Source organism: Leptopilina heterotoma, unplaced genomic scaffold (assembly GCF_015476425.1).
Source record: "Leptopilina heterotoma isolate Lh14 unplaced genomic scaffold, ASM1547642v1 Lhet_9, whole genome shotgun sequence".
NCBI classification, from domain to species: domain Eukaryota; kingdom Metazoa; phylum Arthropoda; class Insecta; order Hymenoptera; family Figitidae; genus Leptopilina; species Leptopilina heterotoma.
The window spans coordinates 1,621,075-1,644,734 of record NW_025111193.1 but is presented as its reverse complement, the minus strand read 5'-3'; the positions used below and the strand labels follow the sequence as shown (position 1 = coordinate 1,644,734).

At 25.8% G+C, this 23,660-nt stretch overlaps 1 protein-coding gene across 1 annotated transcript; it reads left to right on the top strand.

Moving 5' to 3' along the window:
* Positions 1-16,740: 16,740 nt before the first annotated feature.
* LOC122511725 (FK506-binding protein 5-like) lies at positions 16,741-23,627 on the top strand. The gene is made up of 6 exons (XM_043627155.1): positions 16,741-16,806; positions 16,896-17,634; positions 20,175-21,799; positions 22,203-22,274; positions 22,331-23,464; positions 23,619-23,627. The coding sequence occupies exons 1-6, from the start codon at positions 16,741-16,743 to the stop codon at positions 23,625-23,627; spliced, it is 3,645 nt and encodes a 1,214-aa protein (XP_043483090.1).
* Positions 23,628-23,660: the final 33 nt, after the last annotated feature.

Below are 23,660 nucleotides of genomic sequence, written 5' to 3'. Positions count from 1 at the left end.
ACGGAAATGACACTGTCTTGCATTAAATCTCAATGTAAGAGTTTACTCATAATGGAAATACTCAATATTGTCTCTTATTGCTTCGTCAAAAAAAAAAAAAAAAAAAAACATCGAAAACAATAAAAAAAGGAAAAAAGTAAATATTAAATTTTTTAAAAATTAATTAATATAAAACCCAAATGGCTTTTTTATTCCACTCTACTCTGTAATTAAATGTAACGAAATACGACAAAATTCATTGAAATATTTCGAAACAAAAAAATACAAATACCAGAACCATACAAAAATAAACAAAATACAAGAAGTAACGAAACAAAAAATTCTCTGTGAATTCTCTTGACAAAAGGACAGAAAGGAAATTTTTTTTACAAATCCTTTAAATTTAAAAAAAAAATGCGGAAAATATAGTGAAAAAACGAAAAATGCAAAAACTGCAACAAAATTTAACGAAATTCAATGAAATACCACGAAAATATAAAAACTACAAAAATGTAAAATATAGAAAAAATATAAAAACTACAACAATTTAAAATATAGAAAAAATATAAAAACTAAAGAAATATAAAATATATAGAAAATATAAAAAATTTAGAAACTACAAAAATATCAAATATAGAAAAAATATATAAAAATACAAAATTTAAAAGATAGAAAAAATACAAAAAAAAAGAACACGTAAAAATAATTTCTAAGAAAATCCTTTTATAAAAAAGGTGGAAAATATACAAAAAGCAAAAGGAAAAATACAAAAACTGTAAAAAAATTTAACGAAATTCAATGAAATACATCGAAATAAAGCAGAATAAGGCAAAAAAATTAAATTTATAAAAATTATTGAAAATAATTAAATTTTTTTAAAAGAATTTTTGGAACACATTAATAAAAAATGAAATTTTCGAAGAATTTTAATTATAAATATGAAAATACAAAACTTTTCAACATGTGTTCTGTGTAAATTCCCATAAAGTGCAATGTCAAACATGGATTCTGAAGATCTACCTTCATCTATAGAGCCCGAAGGGCTTTCAAAAATTCTACTCTCAATTCAGAAGCAAGTGAAAGAAACGAATGTTAAACTAGACTCTATGGATTCTAATATACAAGAAATAAAATGTGATAATAAAACTTTAAAGACAGATATGAAAATCTTTAAAAAAAAATATGATTCTCTTTCAGAGGAGAATAAAGTGTTAAGTGAAAGAGTTTTACAATGCGAAAGTAAACTGAACTTTATTTTGCAAAAAGAAAGAAGTAAAAATGTAGTGATTTACAAAGTGCCAGATACCGCTCTTGAAAATGAAAACCTTCATAATACTATAACAGATATTGTCCATAAGGTAAATAAAAATATACCAGCTGTCGCCATCACTGAGGTCAAAAGACTTGGAAAAATTGAAGGGTCACGACCGATTTTGATTACGTTTAGTAATGTAAGTTGGAAATCTCTACTCTTTCAAAATAGGAAAGAATTAATGGATTTGAACTATAGCATCGCTAATGACCTTTCAAGAGAGGAGAGGGATAGACGACGAAAAAACTTTGAAATATTACTAAAATATAAAGAGTTCTTAACTGAAAAGGGAAAGGTCGCATACATTAGAGGCTCAAAAATTTCAGTAGATGGGAAAATACTGGATGCCGAAGAAATTAAAAGAAAAATAGGATCAATAGAAACCACAGAGGAGAATGCATCAGCAGAAAATTCAGATAGTGATGAGTCCACCACATCTTTATCCTCCACAGCTAGCGGGACAAAAAGAGGAAGACCAAAGGGTTCTAAAAACACACTTCATAAAAAACAAAAAACTTCCAAGGTCAACACAATTGAAAACGCTTTTAAAACACCTCTAATTCCACAAAAGCTGAATCCTATGATGAACCACACCGCAAAACCGATCTCTACAAAAAAAACATAGCTCATCTCGGACGAACTTAACCCTAGAATAATCTTCTGGAACGCGAAAGGATGGGCTAACTGGATGGATATTACCACACTTCTTAATGTCAACGATATTGTGTGTGTCACAGAAACATGGTTGATTTCTCCCCCCCAATACTGCCCCCCCTACAACTTTAGTTTGATTACGAGCCAAGCAGTGAGAACGGCAGAGAGAGGAAGGGCGAGCGGAGGATTACTCATAGCGCTAAATTCTCGTAAATATAAATATAAAGTAATTAAAATTTCTGAACAAATTATATTCGCTGTTATTAACTCTACAAATTTCAAATTTTTACTCGGAGTCACTTATTTAAAACCAGATTTAAATCTTGATACTTTTTACTCAGAATTGAATGATATATTTACTTTGATCAATAATGATTATCCGAATCTACCTTTGTTTTTTGGAGGCGACTTTAATGCTAGAGTAGGTGACTTAAATCAATTACGCGAGGAAATGTTTCCGGAAAATGCACATATTACACCATTTAGATCTAATCTAGATAAATGTATTAATAAGAGAGGAGAAGAGTTGGTGTCGTGCATGGAGGATAATGGATGTATAATTTTGAATGGTAGATCACCGGGCGACTACCTTGGTCAATACACTTATATTTTAAATAAAGGAAAATCGACAATTGATCTTGGCTGGGTAAATTTGTTCGCGATCCCTGAAATAAAAAATTTTGAGGTAATCCAGATAGTAACGAGGTCGGATCATTTTCCAATTTTTATTACACTAGAAAGAAAAGAAAAATATAGACAACATGCAAATAAAATAAAATGGAGAAGTGATCTAGCCCCTGAATATTTTGAAGCAATGAATTCTCTTCCGTGCAGTACACCAACTAATCCCCTAAATATCGATCAAACCTCGGAGGAGTTGATATCCATAATAACAAAAAAAGCATGCTCTATTGGAATGTTATCTAAAAAAAATAAAAAAACAGGTCATTCAAAAACTTGGTATGATAAAGATTGTGTATTGCTAAAAAAAAATGTAAATTTAATGTTAAAAAATTGTAAAAAAGATAATTTTGTTTGTGAAAAAAACATTGAAGAATATTACAGGATAAAAAAATTATATTACAATACACAATTGGAAAAAAAGGAGACACACAAAAATCTAGTTCTCGACCAATTAATATCTTCTAGAGATTACAAAAGTTTTTGGAAAATAATAAATTCTTTTAGAAATAAATATAATACAAAAAATGAAATTAACACAGATACATGGCATAAATATTTTAGTGAATTTTTCCAACTAAATGATATAGATAAAACAGAAAATAAAATAGTTGAAATCCCTTTTAAAAGTTACAACGAATTATTGGAAACAAATATTACGAAAGAAGAAATTATCTCCTCTTTAAAAAATAGTAAAAACAACAAATCTCCCGGCTCAGATGGAGTCACCTTTGAATTTTTAAAGAATCTCCCAGAGAACTGGATTAATTATGTGAGTCTCCTTTTTAATCAAATTTTACATGAAGAAAAATTTCCGAAAAACTGGGGAAAAATAAACTTAAAAATGATATATAAAAAAGGCGATATGAGTGATCCTAACAACTATCGCCCGATAGCTTTAGTTAACTGCATAACAAAGGTATTTACACATGTGATTACTGATAGGATTGTGTTGTGGGCCGAAAGGGAAAATCTAATTCCAGAATTTCAATCTGGATTTAGGAAGAATAGAAGTTGCATAGACAATATTTTCGTTCTTAATGCATTAATTCAGAATCGGCTCAATATGAACGGAGGAAAATTGTATACATTATTTGTCGACTTCAGTAATGCTTTTCCTTCCGTCTCGCATAGTTTGTTATGGAAAAAATTGTACAAAATGGGAATGGGCTATAAAATAACTAAAATTTTAATAGATTTTTATTCAAAAGCCACTGTTGCTGTCCAAAACGATGGGGAAACTTCTACACCTGTAAAAGTAACTAGAGGTTTACTCCAGGGAGAGAAGAGCAGTCCTATTCTATTTTCATTATTTATGGCTGATTTAGAGGACTTTTTAAGGGCGGAAGGAATAAGGGGGGTTTCCATGGGGCATAAAAATGAAATTATTTTACTGGCATACGCAGATGACATTGCATTGTTTGCGGATTCCCCCGCAGCATTAAATAAATTATTAAGAGCTCTTCTGAAATACTGTATCAAAAATTGCTTAGAGGTTAATGAAAAAAAAACAAAAATTATTATTTACAAAAAAGGAGGTCGATTATCAATTAAAAATACTAATTTTATGTATGGTAACAAAAAGATAGAACTGGTTAAAAAATATACTTATTTAGGAATTCCGCAATATTATACCTCGTCTTCTGAAGAGGCCTTAAGGAATGCTTCTTCATCTGCGTCTCTGGCTATAAATTCTACACTGTCACTTATAAATAGTATGAAGCTAAACACATGGAAACCAATCCCAAAACTATTTAACAGTCTAGTAACTAGCACGTTTTTATATGCTATACAGGTGTGGGGCCTTCGAAATCTTAATGAAATAGAAAAAATTCAAGTAACATTTTATAAAAAACTGCTCTTACTACCCCGGAGTACGCCTAACTATGCAGTTAGATTGGAGATTGGAGTGCTAAGACTATCATATAAAGTTTTCAAATTGACACTAAATTTAATTGAAAAAATTTTAAAAATGAATGATGATAGATACCCTAAAATTTGCCTGCTAAGATTAATTAGTTTAACAAAATCACAAAAGAATAATATGAAATACAATTGGTGCTCCCAAGTAGAAAAAATGTTTGAAACTATAGGAGAAACAATATCTTGGAACCTCGAATTTGTACAGAATAACAAAGAGCGACTTTTAAAACTCTACGAAACCTTTCTGCGCGCTGAAGATGTGCACTCTCTCTCAAACTCCGGCTCTCTACAACTACTCCCTCATCTCTCTATGAGAGAGGGACAGCAAAATTATTTAAGAAATAAAGTACCACTTCCATTTATCAAAATTTTTGCACAAATAAGATTAGTAAATAAATACAGTTTAAGATTAGTACATAATAAAAAAGTATTACAATTAGAAAAAATTTCCTGCTGTGGAGAACCGGTGTTGAAGGGGAGAGAACTTTATCATTTGTTAATAGAATGTGAAATGTACAGGAATGATAGATGTAAATATATATGCGATAATGAGGATATATCTATAATTAAAGACTGCTGTATTGATCTTCTGAATTCTCCAGACATTGAAAATATCAAATCAATATTTTATTTTATTAAAAGTGTGTTTAAAAACCAAATGTAAAACATAATATAAGAAAATTATAAGCAACGAAAATGGCTCAAGCGAGACTCTTTTGTATGAACCTGTGGTTCAAAACATAATAAACTACTACTACAAAACTTTTCATCCAAAATTTTAATTAATAAATCTAAAAAGTGGATTTTTTAAAAATTTTAATTTACTTTTTTTAAAGATAATTGAATTTAAAGAAAAATTATTATAACATAATTCTAACGATCAATTCTTTAAAAATAATTCTTGTGTAATTTTTGCAAAAATAATTAAATTTCTTTAAAAAAATTTTGAATGTTTAATAAGCAACAATATTATTCAAAGAATATAAAATATAGAAAAAATATAAAAACTGTTAAAAATAGAATAATAGAAAAATATAAAAACTGTTAACAATAGAGAAATAGAAAAAATATTTTATACTAAAAAAATTATTTAATGCACAATTGAGAGACAAAATATATTCATAACTCAATTTTCTCTCTAAATTTATTTTTCTCGACACTATTTTTTTTCTCCCCGCCCAATAGAAAATTGACATTTATTTTTCAAAATAAAAATGATTGTCCATTGAGTCTATGAGATTTTATAATTTAAGCACACTGCATAAATTGAACTCCTCAAATGCTATATTGATCTCGGGAGATGTGAAAAGAGGGGTTTATATAGTCTAGAAAATGTGGATGCCGAGAAAGTTCAATCTCCTTTGTCCTCTCTCTCTTTTTTCTCTTTCTCCCTCTTTCTCTCTCTCCCTCTTTTTCTCAGCTTAGTTTACACCTCAGAAAAGATAGCAAAGGCTTTTCTTCTTATGCGAAATTCACTCAGATTATTCGCCACAATGATCGTGCCAATTTCTCACACGAAAAATGCAAAACAATTTCAAAACGAGTGAAACAATTTTATTTCACTTTTTTTTTTGTAAAAATGGAGAAAAAAATTTTTTATAACAGTAAAAAAATGTCGCTAATCATCAAAAATTATTTTTTAATGTAAAAGAATTTTTATTTTGAAAAACAAATTTTTCTTATTGGAGAAAAAAGGAACAAAAAGAATTCAAAGCCACGAGATGTAAATATTTATTTTAAAAAATTAACTTTTTAAAAAACACTTCTTTTTTAGGTAAACTGATACTTTTTTTAATAGAAAAGAAATTAAGTATAGGAATTTTTTACAATAGGAAAAATGCCTCTAATCTTGCAAAAATGTGAGAAAATATAATAAAATTAAGAGAAAATTTCTAATTGAGTGTAAATTCGATTTACGAGTTGAGCGCGGTATAAAAAAAAGCAATTATCATGATAGAAGTACTTAAAAGTTATCGGGCATTTCGCTTCTAACTTTTCTTCTTCTCTTTTTCTTTCTCTTCTCCATTTTTTTTTCATTCTTTATCTCTCAATTCCAATTAAACGAAAGTGCGTCAAATCTTACGAACGATTCTGTCGAGTTGTAAAAGTCTTAAATGCATTGAGAAGAATAATTCGTTTAAATACGTAAAGTACACTTTCTTCTGTCCTTATCATGAACTTCCTCTGCTAATTCACTATGGGGAGCATAGCATCAGTATTTAAGTAGATCAAGTACTGTTTGATCAAACATACGTACACAGTACTCAATTTCATAATACTCGGTACTAGTAATTCTCTCTCTCTCTCTCTCCCTCTTTCTCTTTAAATATTTCCATTTTTAGTTTTACTACTAATGTCAGAAAACAGAATATTCTCAAAGATTTGTCTCACTCTGGAATAATTTTTACTACTAAGAAAACTTTACTAGTATAGGGGATTTTTACTACTAAAAATTATTTACTCTTAAGGAAAATTTATTAGTAGGTGATATTTACTACTAGAAATTATCCACTACTAGGAAACTTTATTGTAGGGGAAATTATTTACTAAAATTATACTAGAAATTATTTACTACTAAGAAAAGTTTACTATTAGGGGATATTTACTACTAGAAAATATTTACTATTAGGAAATTTTTGCTACTAAAATAATCTTCATTTCGTACCCAAAGTTTGACCAAAATCCACTTGTACTACTGCTGAAAAAACGTAAAGAGAGGAAAAAATATTTTGTCTGACCGAATAATTTTTAAATACTACTTCGAAGATAAAAGTCTGACCAAATGTTACTTTTTCTCCTTAATGGAAAAATGAAAAAAAATTTATAAAAACACTTCGTCTGACAAAATAACATTTTTACTACTTTAAAAGTCTACAAGTCTGATTGTACCTTACTTATTCTACTAATGCAAAAAAAATTGAAGAGTAAAACAAATTTTGTCTCAACGGAAAATTTTTTTATTCCCGTAAAACAAAGTGTCCTACTGAAATCAACTTGTGTTACTGACGTTAAGAGGAGAAAAAATAGTATATTAAGCAACAAGAGGAGAAACGCAGCCATTTCTTTACGGTGATTTTTGTGACACGAGTGGAGGTCGAGGGCGCCGTAGGCGCCCCGAGACCGGAACGAGTGTCACAAAAATCATCGTAAAGAAATTGGCTGCCTTTATTCTCGTGTTACTTACGATATTTTTTATTCCTAATGCACAAAAGCGGCGATTTCAGATAGCAGACGACAGGGAGTAAAAGTCATTCACTTGTTCGATTTGTATGAAAATGGCGGCCGATTTCTCCCTTGGGCAAGAAAAATGCATGTGAACAGCTAATTTTCTTGCCCTTGGGAGAACACGGCCGCCAATTTCATACGGTCGAAGAAATGAATGACTTTCCTCCCTGTCGGCTGCTATCAGAAAGCGCCGTTTTTGTGCATGTGGGATAAAAACGTATTTTCATACCTCAGGCACAAAATAGGCGCTTTTAGATAGCAGCCGACAGGAACAAGATAGGAATAAGATTTTTACTACTCGAAAGTCTGACCAAAATTTACTTTCCCTACTACCTAGTAAAAAATTATGAGAGTGCGAATAAATTCAACCAGAACTTTTAGAAATTAATTTTTTATTCGCTACAATTTTTATAAATTCATGAATTAAAAAAAATTAATTTTTTTACTTCGAACAAAAAACGAGAAAAAAAATAAAATAAATTTAAAAAAAGTAAAAATAAAGCAAAAAATACAAATACCAGAACCATAGAAAAATAAATAAAATACAAGAAAAAACGAAACAAAAGAATTCATGAATTAAAAAAATATATTAATGTTTGTACGTTGAATGAAATTTTTATCGAAATAAAATAAAAGAAATTTAAAAAAGTAAAAATGAAGCAAGAAACGAAACAAAGAAATACCATAAGAAAATAAACAAAATACAAGAAATAACGAAATAAAAACATTTTTTTTTAAATATTAAAAAAAAAGTGTCGACTTTTACTAATTGTTTTACTTCTCATAAGCTTAAAATCTGATGAAATGTTACTGTGTATTTTTGTTTAAAAACAATTTTAATCTATTCCAACAAGACGAAGCTTAAATATCAAAATTCATATTTAATACCAAAAAAAAAGAAAAAATTCTCCTCAGTAATTTTGCAGGAAAAACTTCATTTTTCCATTATCTCCATCCATTTTATCTTTCGAGGGATTTGCAACAAAATGGAACCGCTTTCGCGGAGAAGAAAGTCAAAGCGTTGCGAGAGCTTTTTCAAAAAGAAAAAAATTAATTTACAAAAAAAAAAAATTTAAACAATATCCGACATTGGATATAGTGGGAAAAACTCCTTTAAATTCCTTTTTAATTTGATAAAGAAAAAAAACATCTACACATTGTGTTATTATAAAAGATAAAATATAAAAATAACTACAAAAAATTTATAAAGATATAAAAAAATCGATAAAAAAATGGATCCAATACAATTATTAATAGAAATAAAATGTCAAGATAATTTATTACAGTAAATATAAATTAACGAAACAAGTAATTTTTTAATAACATAGATATAATTATCGATGATGGAAAATTATCTTTATTCCGAAAATTACTTTTTTCCTTTCTATATTATGAATAAAAATTAAAGATCTATTAATTTTTCATAAAAACATAAAAATTACGATTTTATTTAATTACACAAGTAACAATGTAATGAAAAATTGTGAAACCTCATAAATAATTTATAATTATATTCTCTCTCTCTATATATACATATATAAAGAAGTGTCAGAAATATCGTAACGCGACAGGTGGGTCGTTATGGGTCTTTGATGAAATCCAATATTCGTCGTCCTTTTAGCGAACACTTGCCAAACGCATGTGAAAAATCAATTTCCACTCTCTCGTGTGGTATTCCATTTAGATAAAAAAAAGGAAGAAAAAAAATTCACCCCTCCAACATCGCCGAAAAAATAAAAAACGAAAGGAAAAAAAAAAGTGAAAAGCTTTTCCCACCTTTACCGAATCAAATTTAAATAGGTGAAAACTCAACTATGACACAAAAAAGTGGAGAAAAAAATTCTAAGGCAAACGATTTGTTGAATAAATTTTTTTTTAATGTAATATATATAATTAAATGGCAAAAAAATTAAAACACGACAAAATACGACAAAATACAACGAAATACAACGTAGTGCAACAAAATCAAACCAAATATAACGAAATGTAACGAAAAATAACGAAATGCATCGGAAAATAATGAAATACAATGAAATATAGCGAAATTTAATTAAATATAACAAAATGGAACAAAATTTAATAAAATAAATCAAAAGAAATTTGAAAAAGTAAAAATAAAGCAAAAAACGATACAGAAAAATACAAATACCAGAACCATACAAAAATAATAAAAATACAAGAAATAACGAAACAAAAACATTCTCTCTGAATCATTTCTACAAAAAATAAAGAAAAAAACTTTTTTTTAAAATCCTTTTAATTAACAAAAGTGCAGAAAATGTATTGAAAAAGGAAAAAAACAAAAACTGCAACAATTAGCGAAATACAACGAAATAAAGTAAAAGAAAGCACACAAAAAAATTTCTAAGAAAATTCTTTTTAATTAAAAAAAGGTGGAAAATATAATAAAAGAAAAAGGAAAAAAAACTGCAACAAAATTTAACAAAATTCAACGAAATACATTGAAACAAAGCAGAATAAAGCAAAAAAAAAAAAAAAATAGTGAAAATTATAAAAATTATAAAATTTATTGAAAATGAATAAATTTTTTTAAAAGAATTTTTGAAAGATATTAAAAAATAATCAAATTTTTGAAGAATTTTAATTACAAATATGAAAATACAAACTGTTCATCCGAAAATTTAATAATAAATCTGAAAAGTAGATTTTCTAAAAACTCTTATTTACTTTTTTTAAAGTTAATTCAATTTTAAAAAAATTATCATAATATTCTCTGTGAATCCTTTCTACAAAAAAAAGAAAGAAACTTTTTTTTTAAATCCTTTTAATTAACAAAAGTGCAGAAAATATACATAGTAAACAAAAGGAAAAATACAAAAACTGCAAGAAAATTTAACGAAATACAACGAAGTAAAGTAAAATAAAGCATAAAAAAATTTCTAAGAAAATCCTCTTTTTATTAAAAAAAAAGGTGGAAAATATAGTAAAGGAAGAAGGAAAAATACAAAAATTACATAATTACAATAACAAAATAAAGAAAAATTCATCGAAATACATCGAAATAAAACAAGATAAAGCAGAAAATAAAATATGTAAAGCAGAAATACTTCCGAATAAATTGAGAATTAGTGAAAATTATTGAAAATAAATAAATTTTTGTAAAGAATTTTTTAAAAAATATTAAAAAATAATCCAGTTTTTTGAAGAATTTTAATTACAAAGATAAGCAATAATACAAGACTTCTCCAAAATTTGAATAATAAATCTACACTGAAAAAAAAATTTAATTCATTCAAATAAACGATTAATTGACTATTATCAATTAAATATTTAATTAAATCGAATAATATTTATTGGAGTCAATTAAATGGTATTTGCTTCAAATACTGAAATTCTTGGTTCAAATACCATTTAATTGACTCCAATAAATATTATTTGATTCAATTAAATATTTAATTGATAATAGTCAATTAATCGGTTATTTGAATCAATTAAATTTTTTTTCAGTTAAAAAAGTAGATTTTATAAAAAAAATTTAGTTTTTTTGTAAATAATTAAATTTAAAAAAAATTATTACAACATAATTTTAAAGAATATGTTTTTTGTAAATTATTCTCCTCTAATTTTTGCAAAAATAATTGAATTTCTTAAAAAAATTTTTTGATTGTATTAATAAGCAACAACAATTTTTTCGTAAATTAAAATTTAATAAAGAAAAATCAATTAATAATAAAAAATGTGAAATAGCAGGAAATATCAAGTAAACAGAAAAGTATTAAAATACAAAATAAGAAGCAAACAAAGAGTATTTTTTTGTTTGCAAAAAAAAATCGAAATAAATTAAAAGTTAAAGAAACAAATAAAAATTTTTTAATTTTTTTTTTAAATTTCCATTTTTATTCCTTTCAACTATCATAACGATTAAAAAAATAATAATTAAAACAAATCTTCGAGTCAAAGAATAAAATGACAATTATTACTATTATTACAAGCAAGACTCGTGTAAAACTATATCAAGAGAGTGAAATTCATCAATTTTAAAAAGTTCTTCTTATCCAAAGAAAAACCGAGACCGGAATGAAAAGCAGGGGAAGAAAAAAATGTGTCAGTTGAGAAAACGAACGAGGAATATACAGTGAAAATGAAAAAGACGAGAGGAAAAAAAAAGAAATATTGCAAAAAGATCTGAGAAATTCTCTCTCTCTCTCTCGCTCTTTTTTTCTCTCTCTTAAAAGGAATATCGATTTCCGGTATGTATGTATATATAGAGAGAGTAAGAGATGACTTGGTGGCTAGAACGAGAAAAGCGATTACTTTAGTGTATTCTGCATGCGTGTTAAAAAACCCGAAGGAAATTCAAATAGCTGAATCACCATCTGGCGCGTGTTAAGTTTGCGGTAAACCACACTCCTCCCTCTGAAACAGTAGTTCGCAACAGTTCACACGAGATCATCTCAACTTGCCAACATTTATCCGTACTTTTTTACATCTGTACTTTTCCCTACATTGCAGAATTAGTGTGTATAAACTTTTTTTTTCTCTTCCAACCATTTCACTTCCGTTTTTATATAACGAAAATAAAGAAAAAAAACTATAAGCGAAAATAATTTTTACGACGCAAATTATTTCGAATCTCAAATTAACTTTCAAATTTTTCAATTTTACCTTTCTTCTAATTGGCGAGACTATTTTTTTACATATTTTCATCAATTGTTGTTTGATTTCATCAATTTTTTGTTGTTTCATTAATTAACTATTATATAACTATAATAATATTAATCCTCGTATTCTTTTATTTACTTTCATTTATTCTGCTTTTGTTTTTCTTTGAAAAATATTGTTGGACAAATCGAAAATATGCAAGTATTTTTTTATGATTTATAATAAAATAATATTAGAAATTAGAAAATCTAAAAAAAATTATGATTAACAAATGAAAAATATACCCATTTTGTTTATTATATACTTTTTTTCTATAACAAATTTCGTTTGACTGATTACAATTATGCAAATTTTCCTCCTTTTTTTATTTATAAAAAATAGAAAATTGTTAAAAAATTATGATTAAGAAATAGGAAATAAATATCCATTTTATTCATAATTATTATTTCTTAATAACAATATTGTTCACAAACTCATTCTTTTATTTTGGGGAAAAAAACATTACATATTCCTGTTTCTTAATATTTTTGTAGAAAATTTTCTATTTTCATAAGGAAATAATTTACATAATTTCTATTTCTTAATTACAATTGTTTTAATAAAATTCAAAGTTTTTCAAAAATAAAGGAAAAAAATGTTTATTAATTCTATTTGTCAATTACAAATTTTAATTGAAAAATTTATAATTTTTAGAAAATAAAGGAAAAAATTTTACTCAAAAAAATGTTCTGTTACATTTATTTACAAATTTCCTTAATGTAAAATTATTTGAAAACATCAAGATAACTTCTTTTTTAAATAAATATTTAATTATTATTATTTTTCCACAGGAATTAATATTTTCAAAAATTTCAAATTCAAACCTTTTTGAAATTAAACAACTTATAAAAATATTGTTATAAAACATAAAGATATTGATTACTCCGAGTTGAAGACACTCTTTTTTTCATTTTTTATAATTAAAGACTATCAAGTGATAGAATTATTATTTTATATTATAAGAATATTATTACTGCAACTTCTTCAAAATAATTTTAATGTTCAATTATTATCTAAAATTTAAACTAAAAATCATTTTTAAATCAATTTTGGTTAGAAAATTTTACGAGAATTAAATTATTTAAATAAAAAAATAAATTATTTATTGAATAATTGAAATGCTGCCATGAGTTTTATTATTTATAAAAATAATTGAATTCCTGTGAAAATTTTATTATTTATGAAAACAATTGAATTATTGAGAAGAAATTTATAAAAAATTTGTCAATAATTGAATTCCTGTGGAATTTTTATTTATTTATGAATATAATTAAATGTTTGCGTACAATTATATTAAACTTTTTTTTTAAATAATTGAATTCTTTTGGAAAATGTTATTAAAATGGATATTAAAAATCATTAAATTGAGGAAATTTTTTGAAAATAATTGAAATTTTGACAAGAATTTTATTAAAATTTCTGAAAATAATTGAATTTTGAAGAAGAATTTTATTATTTATAAAGATAATTGGGATTTTGACTAGATTTTTTTTCAATTTTGAACATAATTAAATTTTGTGATAAGAATTTTATTATTTTTGAATGTTTGAATTTCTGCAATCATTTGTAACTTCTTCAAAATTCAATTTTTATAGTGTTTTTAACTAAAATTCTTAAATAAATACATTATTTTTAATAATTAATTAAATACCTATATATTAAAAATTTTTAACTAATTTCAGAAGAATTTGAATTTTTAAAATTTTTCAAAAACCTAAGTTCTTTAAAATTTCTATAATTAAATTCATTTAAAATTGAAATTTTATAAAATTTCAAATTGAAACCGATTGAAGTTCACTTATTTATGAAAATTATAATAGCAACTCTTTTAAAATTGAATTAATTTTGAAATATTTAAGTAAAATTATACATTTAATAATTTATAAATCATTATTTTATGATAGTTGTTCAAGATTTAAGTTACTTAAAAAGAAATTATTTTCAGAAATTGATAAAATTGAAGGTTTTATATTATAAGTGTGGTAGTTTATGAGGCAAACAAAAAAGACACAAAAATTCAGAATTTTCTTATGAATTCTGAAAATTTAACTTTTTTCAATGCTTTTAATAAAAATCCCTGACATTTCTCTTAATTCCCTGTGTCAGAATATATGATATTATAGTTATAATAATATTAAAACTATATTCCAATTTATATTTTACTTTTATAAAAATAAATTTGAATTAAAAATTTTTACGTTCTATTTTTTTTAAATTGCTAATTTTATTAAAAAAAGTGAGTAAAAGCTTAGCCGCGCGCGAATTGTTGCTCATTATTATTTTAGTTCTATTATTATTATTTAAAATATTAACTTAAATTCAGGGTTGTTACAAAAAATGACGTCGGTGAAGTCAACAACGTTTATGATTCAATTCGATTGTAAGAAAAAAATAATTTCACTCAGAAGAACAATATTTTTTGTTGATAAATTTTTGTCTTTTGAATTGTAGATGAAGAAATATTGCTCCAAAAATTTATTAGCCAAAGATTTGAATAGAAAAAATTTGTTTATAATTAATTGTTTATTATAAGCGTTGTGAACTTCACCAACGTAAAAAATGTTCCTAAAGTTTCAAACGTTCAAATGAAATACAATTTTTTTAATATTTCGTTAAAATATGAATTTTAGTAGACAATTTTTTTTTGTTAATTGCAAAAATTAACTCCTTTCCATAAATGTTTCTGCGAAGAATTTTATTAGAATTGTATTCAAAATAATTGTATTCATCTAAACAAATTTATTATTTATGAAAATAATTGATTATTCGCGAAGGATTTCGTTAAAACTTAAAAAGAAATTGAATTCTTTCGAGAAATTTTATTATTTAATTGAATTCTTGCGAAGACTTTTATTATTTATTAAAATAAATGACTTCTTGTCCATTTTTGCAACGAATTTAATTAAAATTGAATTGAAAATAATGCAATTCTTATACTGAATTTTATTAAAACTTATTTAAAATAATTGAATTTCTGCAAAGAATTTTTCCAATATTTATGAAATTAATCGAATTCGTGTAAAGATTTTCATTAAAATTTTTAAAAATAATTGAATTGTTTTGAAGAATTTTATAAAAATGTTTGAAAGCAATTGAAAATTCCTTGAAAGAATTTAATTATTTATGAAAAAAATTAAATTTCTGACAAGAATTCTATTAGAATTACATTAAAAATAATTGAACTCATCTAAAAAATGTTATTATTTAGAAAAATAATTGAATTTTCGCGCAGAATTTATTCAAATTTTAAAAATAATTGACTTCTTGCACATTTTTTCGATGCGAATTTTATCAAAATTATATTGAAAAAATGTCCATTCTTATACAGAATTCAATTAAAATTTATTAAAAATAATTTAATTCTTTCGAGAAATTTTCTTAAAATTGCATTTAAAATAAATAAATAATTGAAATTATGCAAAGAATGTTATAAAATTTTTTGAAAATTTTCAAACTCGTGTAAAGATTGTTATTAAAATTTTTGAATTTTAAAAATACGTTAAAAAATAATTAAAAATTCCTCTGACGATTTGTATTATTTATGAAAATAATTGAATTTTCGCAAAGAATTTATTAAAATCAAAAAACATGCAATTCTTTGGAGGAAATTTATTATAATTGAATTTCTCCAAAGACTTATAATTTATTAAAATAATTGACTTCTTATTTTTTCGACTAATTTAATTAAAATTGTATTGAAAATATTTAATTCCTAATTTCTTATACAGAACTTTATTAAAATTTATTTAAAATAATTGAATTTTTTTGAGAAATTTTATAAATAAATAACAGAAAAATTCTAATTTTCGTAAAACTTCATATTGTAATTCAATTTTTATTAATAAATTTGTTATTAATTTCATGTTTAATTTGTTGTAATTTAATTTGTTACGCATAAATAGTTTATTTATATATTTTACTCATAATAAAATTAAAATACCAAAAGTTTTATTAAACCAGAAATGAAATCCTAATGACTTTGAAAAAAATAAAAATAAATGAACCCTTAAAAATTCACTCAACTCCAACTTCACTGTTTCCAATTAAAATTCACCTTTTTCACATTAAATTTTCATAGGGTTATATAAATTTAACGTCAAATTAACCAGTGAAAAACTGAAAAATAAACATAAACAATGTTCTTAACGATTGGAGGAAAAAATTTTAAATCAACATTTTAAAAAAGAGGGACTTATATTTGAATATAATTAAATTTTATTTGAAACAAAATTTTTCTTCTCTTCATGCACCATTAATAATTAACCTTTAAATAATTATTTACCATTTGATCGTCGTTAATTAATATGGACGATGAGGGGGAAACAACTGAGGAGGACTCAACGGGCAATAAACAGGAGATGAAGCCAGAGGTCAATTCAAATATTAATTCGAATATTAAGTCTTGTCATTAAATTAGATATCCATTCAGATAATAATTTTCCAATCACATCCAAAACAGGAGCAACAAGTTATATCATCACCAACATCATTATTATCGTCTCAAAATTCAATAAAAAAGGTAACAGAAAATATCGATTTAGAAAATATCGAAATTGGAGATGGAAATATTGAAATGAAAAAAATTGATTCAATAAAGAAAAAAGACGGAGACGAGTCAATAATTATCATGAAACATGACGTGACGAAAATGAATATTCCACCTCCTCATTTTCCACGAAGCTCGTGTAAATCACGTAATCGTGATTCAAGACGTTGTCAAAAGCATTTTCGGGAAATGATCGAATTGCATTCGATCAAGAATGAGAAATTAGAGGAGAGAGAGGGAAATTTACGACAGCGTCTTGAGATTCTCGAGTGTTCAATGCCGGCGGTAATGATTTGGAATATTTGGCGAATGTCACAAAACGCTGAAATTCCAAATATGAAACAATTAATTGCAAAGCAATTTGAAAATTTACACACTAAATGTCCAAAAACAACGAACAGTCAACATTATGATTGTCGTGTACGTCAAATTGAGGCGGAGAGAAAATGTGCCCAACGTCGAATTAATGAAGCTCGTGCTCTTTGGTCCGAGAAAGAATTTGCTTTAGGCGAACAAAAACGAAAACTCGAGGAAGCCAAGAAAACACAGGATGAACACAGAGAACGAATTGAAAAACTTAAAGCCGAAGTACAAGAATTAAGGGTGCAGAAGGCACGGGAAAAAGATGCTGATGGCGATTCATGTCAAACTGGTGAGAGTTATTTCCTTTTTTTCGCCTTTATAAAAATTTAATTAATTTTTTCTCCTAAAGAGTTTGTGAATTATACATTTTTTTACTATTAATATTTACCTCTAAAGGCTAATTGCTTTTTAAAAATTCTATTGAAGTAATCTTTGATGGTTACTAAAGTACTCTCTGATAAGTATTACTGGTTTTCTTTTATAACTCATTTGCTAAAATAAAGCATTCTTTGTCCAAAAATTTATTTTCATTCTTTAATAACTACTAAAGTATTTTTTGCTAACTACTATAGTATTTTTTATGAATAATAATAAAGTATTCTTTGACAATACTGTCTTTGACTCTCTTATATCTACTAAAGTATTCTTTGATGACTACTAAATTATTCTTTGACAACTACTATTAAAGTATTTTTTATAACCACTAAAGTATTCTTTTATAACTACTTAACTAAACTATTATTTACCAAATACTAAAGTATTTTTTGAAAACTACTTTAACAGCTATTACTTTTTGATAAATACTAAAGTATTCTTTTATAACCACTAAAGTATTCTTCAACAAACATTAAATTATTCTTTGATAACTACTACTTTTTGATAACTACTAAAGTATTATTTTATAACCACTTAATTATTCGTTAATTATTTCTTTAATAACTACTAAAGTATTCTTTTATATCCACTAAATTATTTGTTAATAAATACTAAATTATTCTATGAAAACTACTAAAGTATTCCTTGATAATTACTAAAGTATTCTTTGATAACTACCAAAGTAACTAAATCTCTGATCGGTTTTTGTCTAAAGATATTTTGGTGAAGCTCAAAATATGATTCAAAACATGTGACAAAAACTATATTAAAAAGTTAAAAACAATTAATTTTTAAAAAATTATAATAAAAAAATTCTTAAAATTAGTTTTTTGAAAATATATCAAAATATATTTTGAAAAATAATTCATCTCTTGATTATATAAATTCCTAATAATTATAAATTAGTCAAAAATTTGTGAAAATAATTAAATTTTTGGAAATTAATAAAAAATAATCAAGTTTATAAAGAATATTAATTAAAAACATGAAAATACGTTACTTCTCCAAAAAGTTTAATAAATCTAAAAAAAATTCGTTTTTTGAAAAATTTAAATTACCTTTTTTTGAAGATAATTGAATTTTATAAAATTGTACTGCAAAAATTCTAAGAATTAGTTTAATAAAAATATTCGAATGCAATTATTCGAAAGTAAATGAATTTCTTTAAAAATTTTTTCGATAATTCAAGAAAAATAGAGAATTATTTAAAGAGATTTTTAGTAAAAAATTTGAAAATGGTTAGATTTTTACAAAATTTTAAAAATAATTCTAAAACATTAGATTTCTTAAAAAATTTTAATGCAATTAATTTCTGTAAATCGTTGAATTTTTTTTTTACTCATTTAAGTTTCATTTTAAATTTTTAATTAAAAATTTGTATTTAAATTTAATTCAACTAATTTTTTTCATTAAGTTTTTAATTTCGGAAATTGAAAATAATTGAATTTTAGATATTTGTCAATTTCGAAAATTAAAAATATTGAAAATAATTGAATTTTAAATAAATTATCATGGAAAAAAATTACTTTTCTAAAAAATATTTCAAGATAATTTTTGGAAACAAATTTCCATTAATTTTTATTTTTAAATTTTCATTTAAAGATTGTTTATTACAATTTTGGAGAATTTCAATTATTTTCAAAATTTGCAAATTAAAATTCTTTAAAATTTATTTTTCAAAATTTTAATGAAATACTATTAAAAAGTCAATTATTTTCAAAAAAATGTAATAAAATTTTAATTATTTCGAAACTCTTCAGTTCTTTACTTCTAAAATAAGAATCCTCTTAAAAAATTAATTATTTCCAATAAAATTTTACAAAATTATGTCCCTAAAGTTGTGAACTCTCAAATGAAGGACATTTATTTAATTCCACTTTAAATTTAAATTTATTAGAATAAGTTTTAAAATGTTTTATTAGTTTATTTTTTATTTATTATTTACTTATTATTAAGTATTAACTATTATTTATTTATTATTTTTAAAAATATTTTGTAGAAAGGAAATATTTCATTCACTTGAACGATTCTCACTCTCTAAATGTGAATTAATAAAAATGTTTACTAATTTAAAATAGTGACTGACTTTTTGCTTTTGAATGAGTAAATAGTAAATAGTTTTACTAATAAATAGTAATTTCTACTCATTTATTAGTAAAATTTACTAATTCAAAAGCAAAAAGTAAGTCACTAATTCCAATTAGTAAACATGTTTATTAATTTAAATTTATTCTCTAAATTTCAATCAATTAAAAATTACTGATTTAGAAGCAAAAAGTCAGTTACTAATTCAAATAGTACTATTTCTACTGATCATTTAGTGAAAAATAGCAGTTGTTCAGATTATTATTTCTAAAGAATAGTTTCTCAAAAATTTGTTCCCAAACGTAGAAAAATAAAAATATCAATAACTGATCAGTGCCTCAAAGTAAATTTATTAGAGCGCATCATTAGGTGAATGTGGAGAAATAAAATGCAAACAATGGCTTGGCAATGTTTCGAGCACAACTTCGGTAAAATCAACAGACTTGGAGTGCTTGACGAGAATTCAAGACCTCGCCGAGGCAGAACTTTGCATGAAGCGAAATATCTCCGAACTGGAACGACGAGAGGAGGCGTATATGAGAACACTGCAACAGGCTGACGAACTATGGTCAAAGATGGAGACCGATGTTGCAACTACGACGAGTACTTTGCAAGAGCAATTGCAACTCAAAGCATCAGCCAATCAGCAATTAGCCAATAGAGTTTGTTGTCTAGAGGACACTATTGAGAGACTCAACAAAAAATTAGCAAACTGCAATCAAATTTTAAAAAAAGAACAAATTCAGCGTAGGGATAAAATTGTCGGCGAGGACAATTGTAATGCTGATGTTGAGAGTAAATTTTCACTCGCAAGAATAAGTACCTGCGATCAGTATACTTCATCCAGGGAATTGCAACAATCGAAAACGAATTGCAACAAAGGACAGAGCACAAGGAAAATAGGCACTTCGTCGAAAATCAGTGGAATCACTTGTCGCGACGAAATGTTGGATAAATGTTTGTCATCAAGGAAAATTAACCAACGGGATCAAACGACTCTAGACAAATGTAAATCTCTGAGGGATATTGCTACAGATTGTAGGGGCGAGAGACTAGAAAGATCCGTATCGACAAGAAAAATTGATACGAGCAGTAAGGATCAAATGACAATGCAGAAATCATCATCGAAAAAAATCGGAACTTCTAGGGATAAGTTGACAAAATGTACATCTGTAAATACAATGACAAGATGTGCTTCTGCAAATACAATGACAAAGTGTTCTTCTGCAAATGCAGTGACAAAATGTGCTTCGGCGAGTACAATGAAAAAATGTGCTTCTGCAACTACAATGACAAAATGTCCATCTGCAAATAAGATGGCAAAATGTACATCTACAAATAAAATGTCAGACTGTACATCCGTAAATAAGAAGACATCATCGAAAGAAATTCCCTTTTCCTGTAGAGATGAAAGACTACCCAAATGCGTATCAGTAAAAAAGGTCAACATAGCAAGTAAGGACCAAGTAAAAGATCGAGATGAGGACCAAGATTACCACTCGTTCGACACATCCGATTCTGAAGGTGAACCATGTGCTGCCGATTTTATCTGCAATGATCAAGTTTTCTCACCAACTGGTATCGATGACGACGACGATGATGAGTTCCAATCTACGACTTCTGAAATGATACTAAAAGATGATAAGGAAGATAAAAAAAATAAGAAAGATGATAAAGCAAATGATGATCTAAACAGAACACTAGTTGCCAAAGAATCTTTTACTCAACTATCAAAACCAGTTCCAAAGGATGAAGATCAAATACCTTTAGAGGTGATTTGCACAGGAGGAATCAATAAAACAGATGAAACAAATATTGAATCAGTCGAACAAATTTCGAACATTCAAGAATCAGAGGATGGAGAATCGAAAAAAGTTCCTCGAGCAGAAGAAAGAAAAACGGATCAGAAACTAAAACATGATGACGTTGCAGTACCAAAAGCAGAACTAAAATCATGGCTACAGAGTACAGCCGATTTTGAGAAAGCAATAGCGGTGGGTCTTTAATTACAAAAATAAAACTAATAAAACTGTCTGGAACTTCTGCGAATTTTTGTTGCAACTTTTACTATTATTTTAAAATTGAATTTTGCGAAACTAATTTTCACAAAAATGTACCAACTTTTACTCCGAAAATAGTAAAAATTACCAAAAATGCACACAAGTTTCTGTCAGTATAAATTTTTGTTTAAAAATTCATAAGGAAATAATTTCCATCATTTCTATTTCTTAAATTGTTTTAGTAAAATTCAAAGTTTTTTGAAAGCAAAGGAAAAAAATTTTTAAATTCTAATATTTTTTGAAATTGCTTATTTTATTTAAAAAAGTAAGTAAGAAATTAGCTCGCTCGTTGATTCAAATTCAAACTCAAGATAATAATTTATCACGTTTTTTTCAGAACTGCTCAAAATGCTCTCCAAATGCTAATGACGTTAAGAAACTAGCCAATTCAATTAGAACTTATCTGCAGGTAAAATAGCTATCCATAATTAATGAACTGAATTATTAATCCTGATATCATTTTAGATACCATTAGAAGATGTAACAGAATATGAAAGAATAAAAACAGTGGAAATACTTTCAGAAACGCTAAATATGCAAAAGACTGCTGAAAACATTGAGGAAAATTTGAAACACACTGAAGAACAACAATCGAACAAGGAACCAAAATTAGCAGAAGAAACTGAACCTGATAAAGAAATAGAAATATCAGAAGAACCTCTAACAATAATTTATGATAAAAAATTTAGAATTTCGAATGGAAAATTAGAAGAAACGGTAGAAAACATTGAAAACGAAGAGAAGTTATCGAAAGAAATCGAAAAGTCAGAAAAAATCGCACTTGATGAAGAAATTAAGGAAGATATAGAAGAGGTTTATGATCAGAAATCTCAAAAATCGGACAATGAAAATGAGACACAGAAAAAAGTGGAACAGAGTGTAAAAGATACTTCACCTACCGAGAAATTAGAGGAACCATTAGCAAAAATCGATTCTCTCTCAGCATTAAGAAATTCAGTGGAAAAAATTGAAAAAAAAGATGTGGAATATCATCAACAATTAGTAACAGATGAGGAAAAAACAGAAAGGACTAATGATAAAACTGAATTATTTAGTGATGGAGAAAAAGAAACTGATCGCAAAAAAGAAAAAGAGGAGAATTTAGTTTCAACTGATAAATCATTACATGATGAGGAAGAAGAAATGGAACATTCAAGTAAAGATAAAGAAGTTTTATCAGAGAGCATCGAAAATGAAGATAAATTGTCAAATGCAGGTGAAAATGATGAGTTCACTGAAAAACCAATAATCCCGGATGAGAAAGATAAAGAGGAAGAGAAAGAAGAAGAAGAAAATGAAGAAAAAGAGAAAAAAGAAGACGAAAAAGAACAGGAAGAAAAAATTGAGGAAGAACCGAAAAAAGCGATTACTAGAGAAAAATCACAAATCATGACAGAATCCGGTCCATCGATACCTGAAGAAGCAAAACTGGTAATTGTCAAAGGAGCAGTAACGTCATCCACAGGAATTATTGTGGAAAAGCCAGTAAAAGAGGATTTAGAGAAGGAACTTTCTCTCCAAACTCAAAAGATCGGATCAGAAGAAAATGCTTTTAAAAAAATTGCTAAAACTGACTCGGATTGCATTTGTAAACCAGAGGTAAATTGGCCCCATATTTTTCCTTTCTATTTTTTTACTACTTCTGCTATTTCCTTCTATTTTTTTCAAATTTCTTAAATTGTCTCGGCGAAAAAAAAATTTAAAGCAACTTTTACTCTATTAAACAAATTCGAATTTCTCCACAATTCTGCAGCAACTTTAAACTGATATTTTTCGTTAAAAAAATGAATAAGAA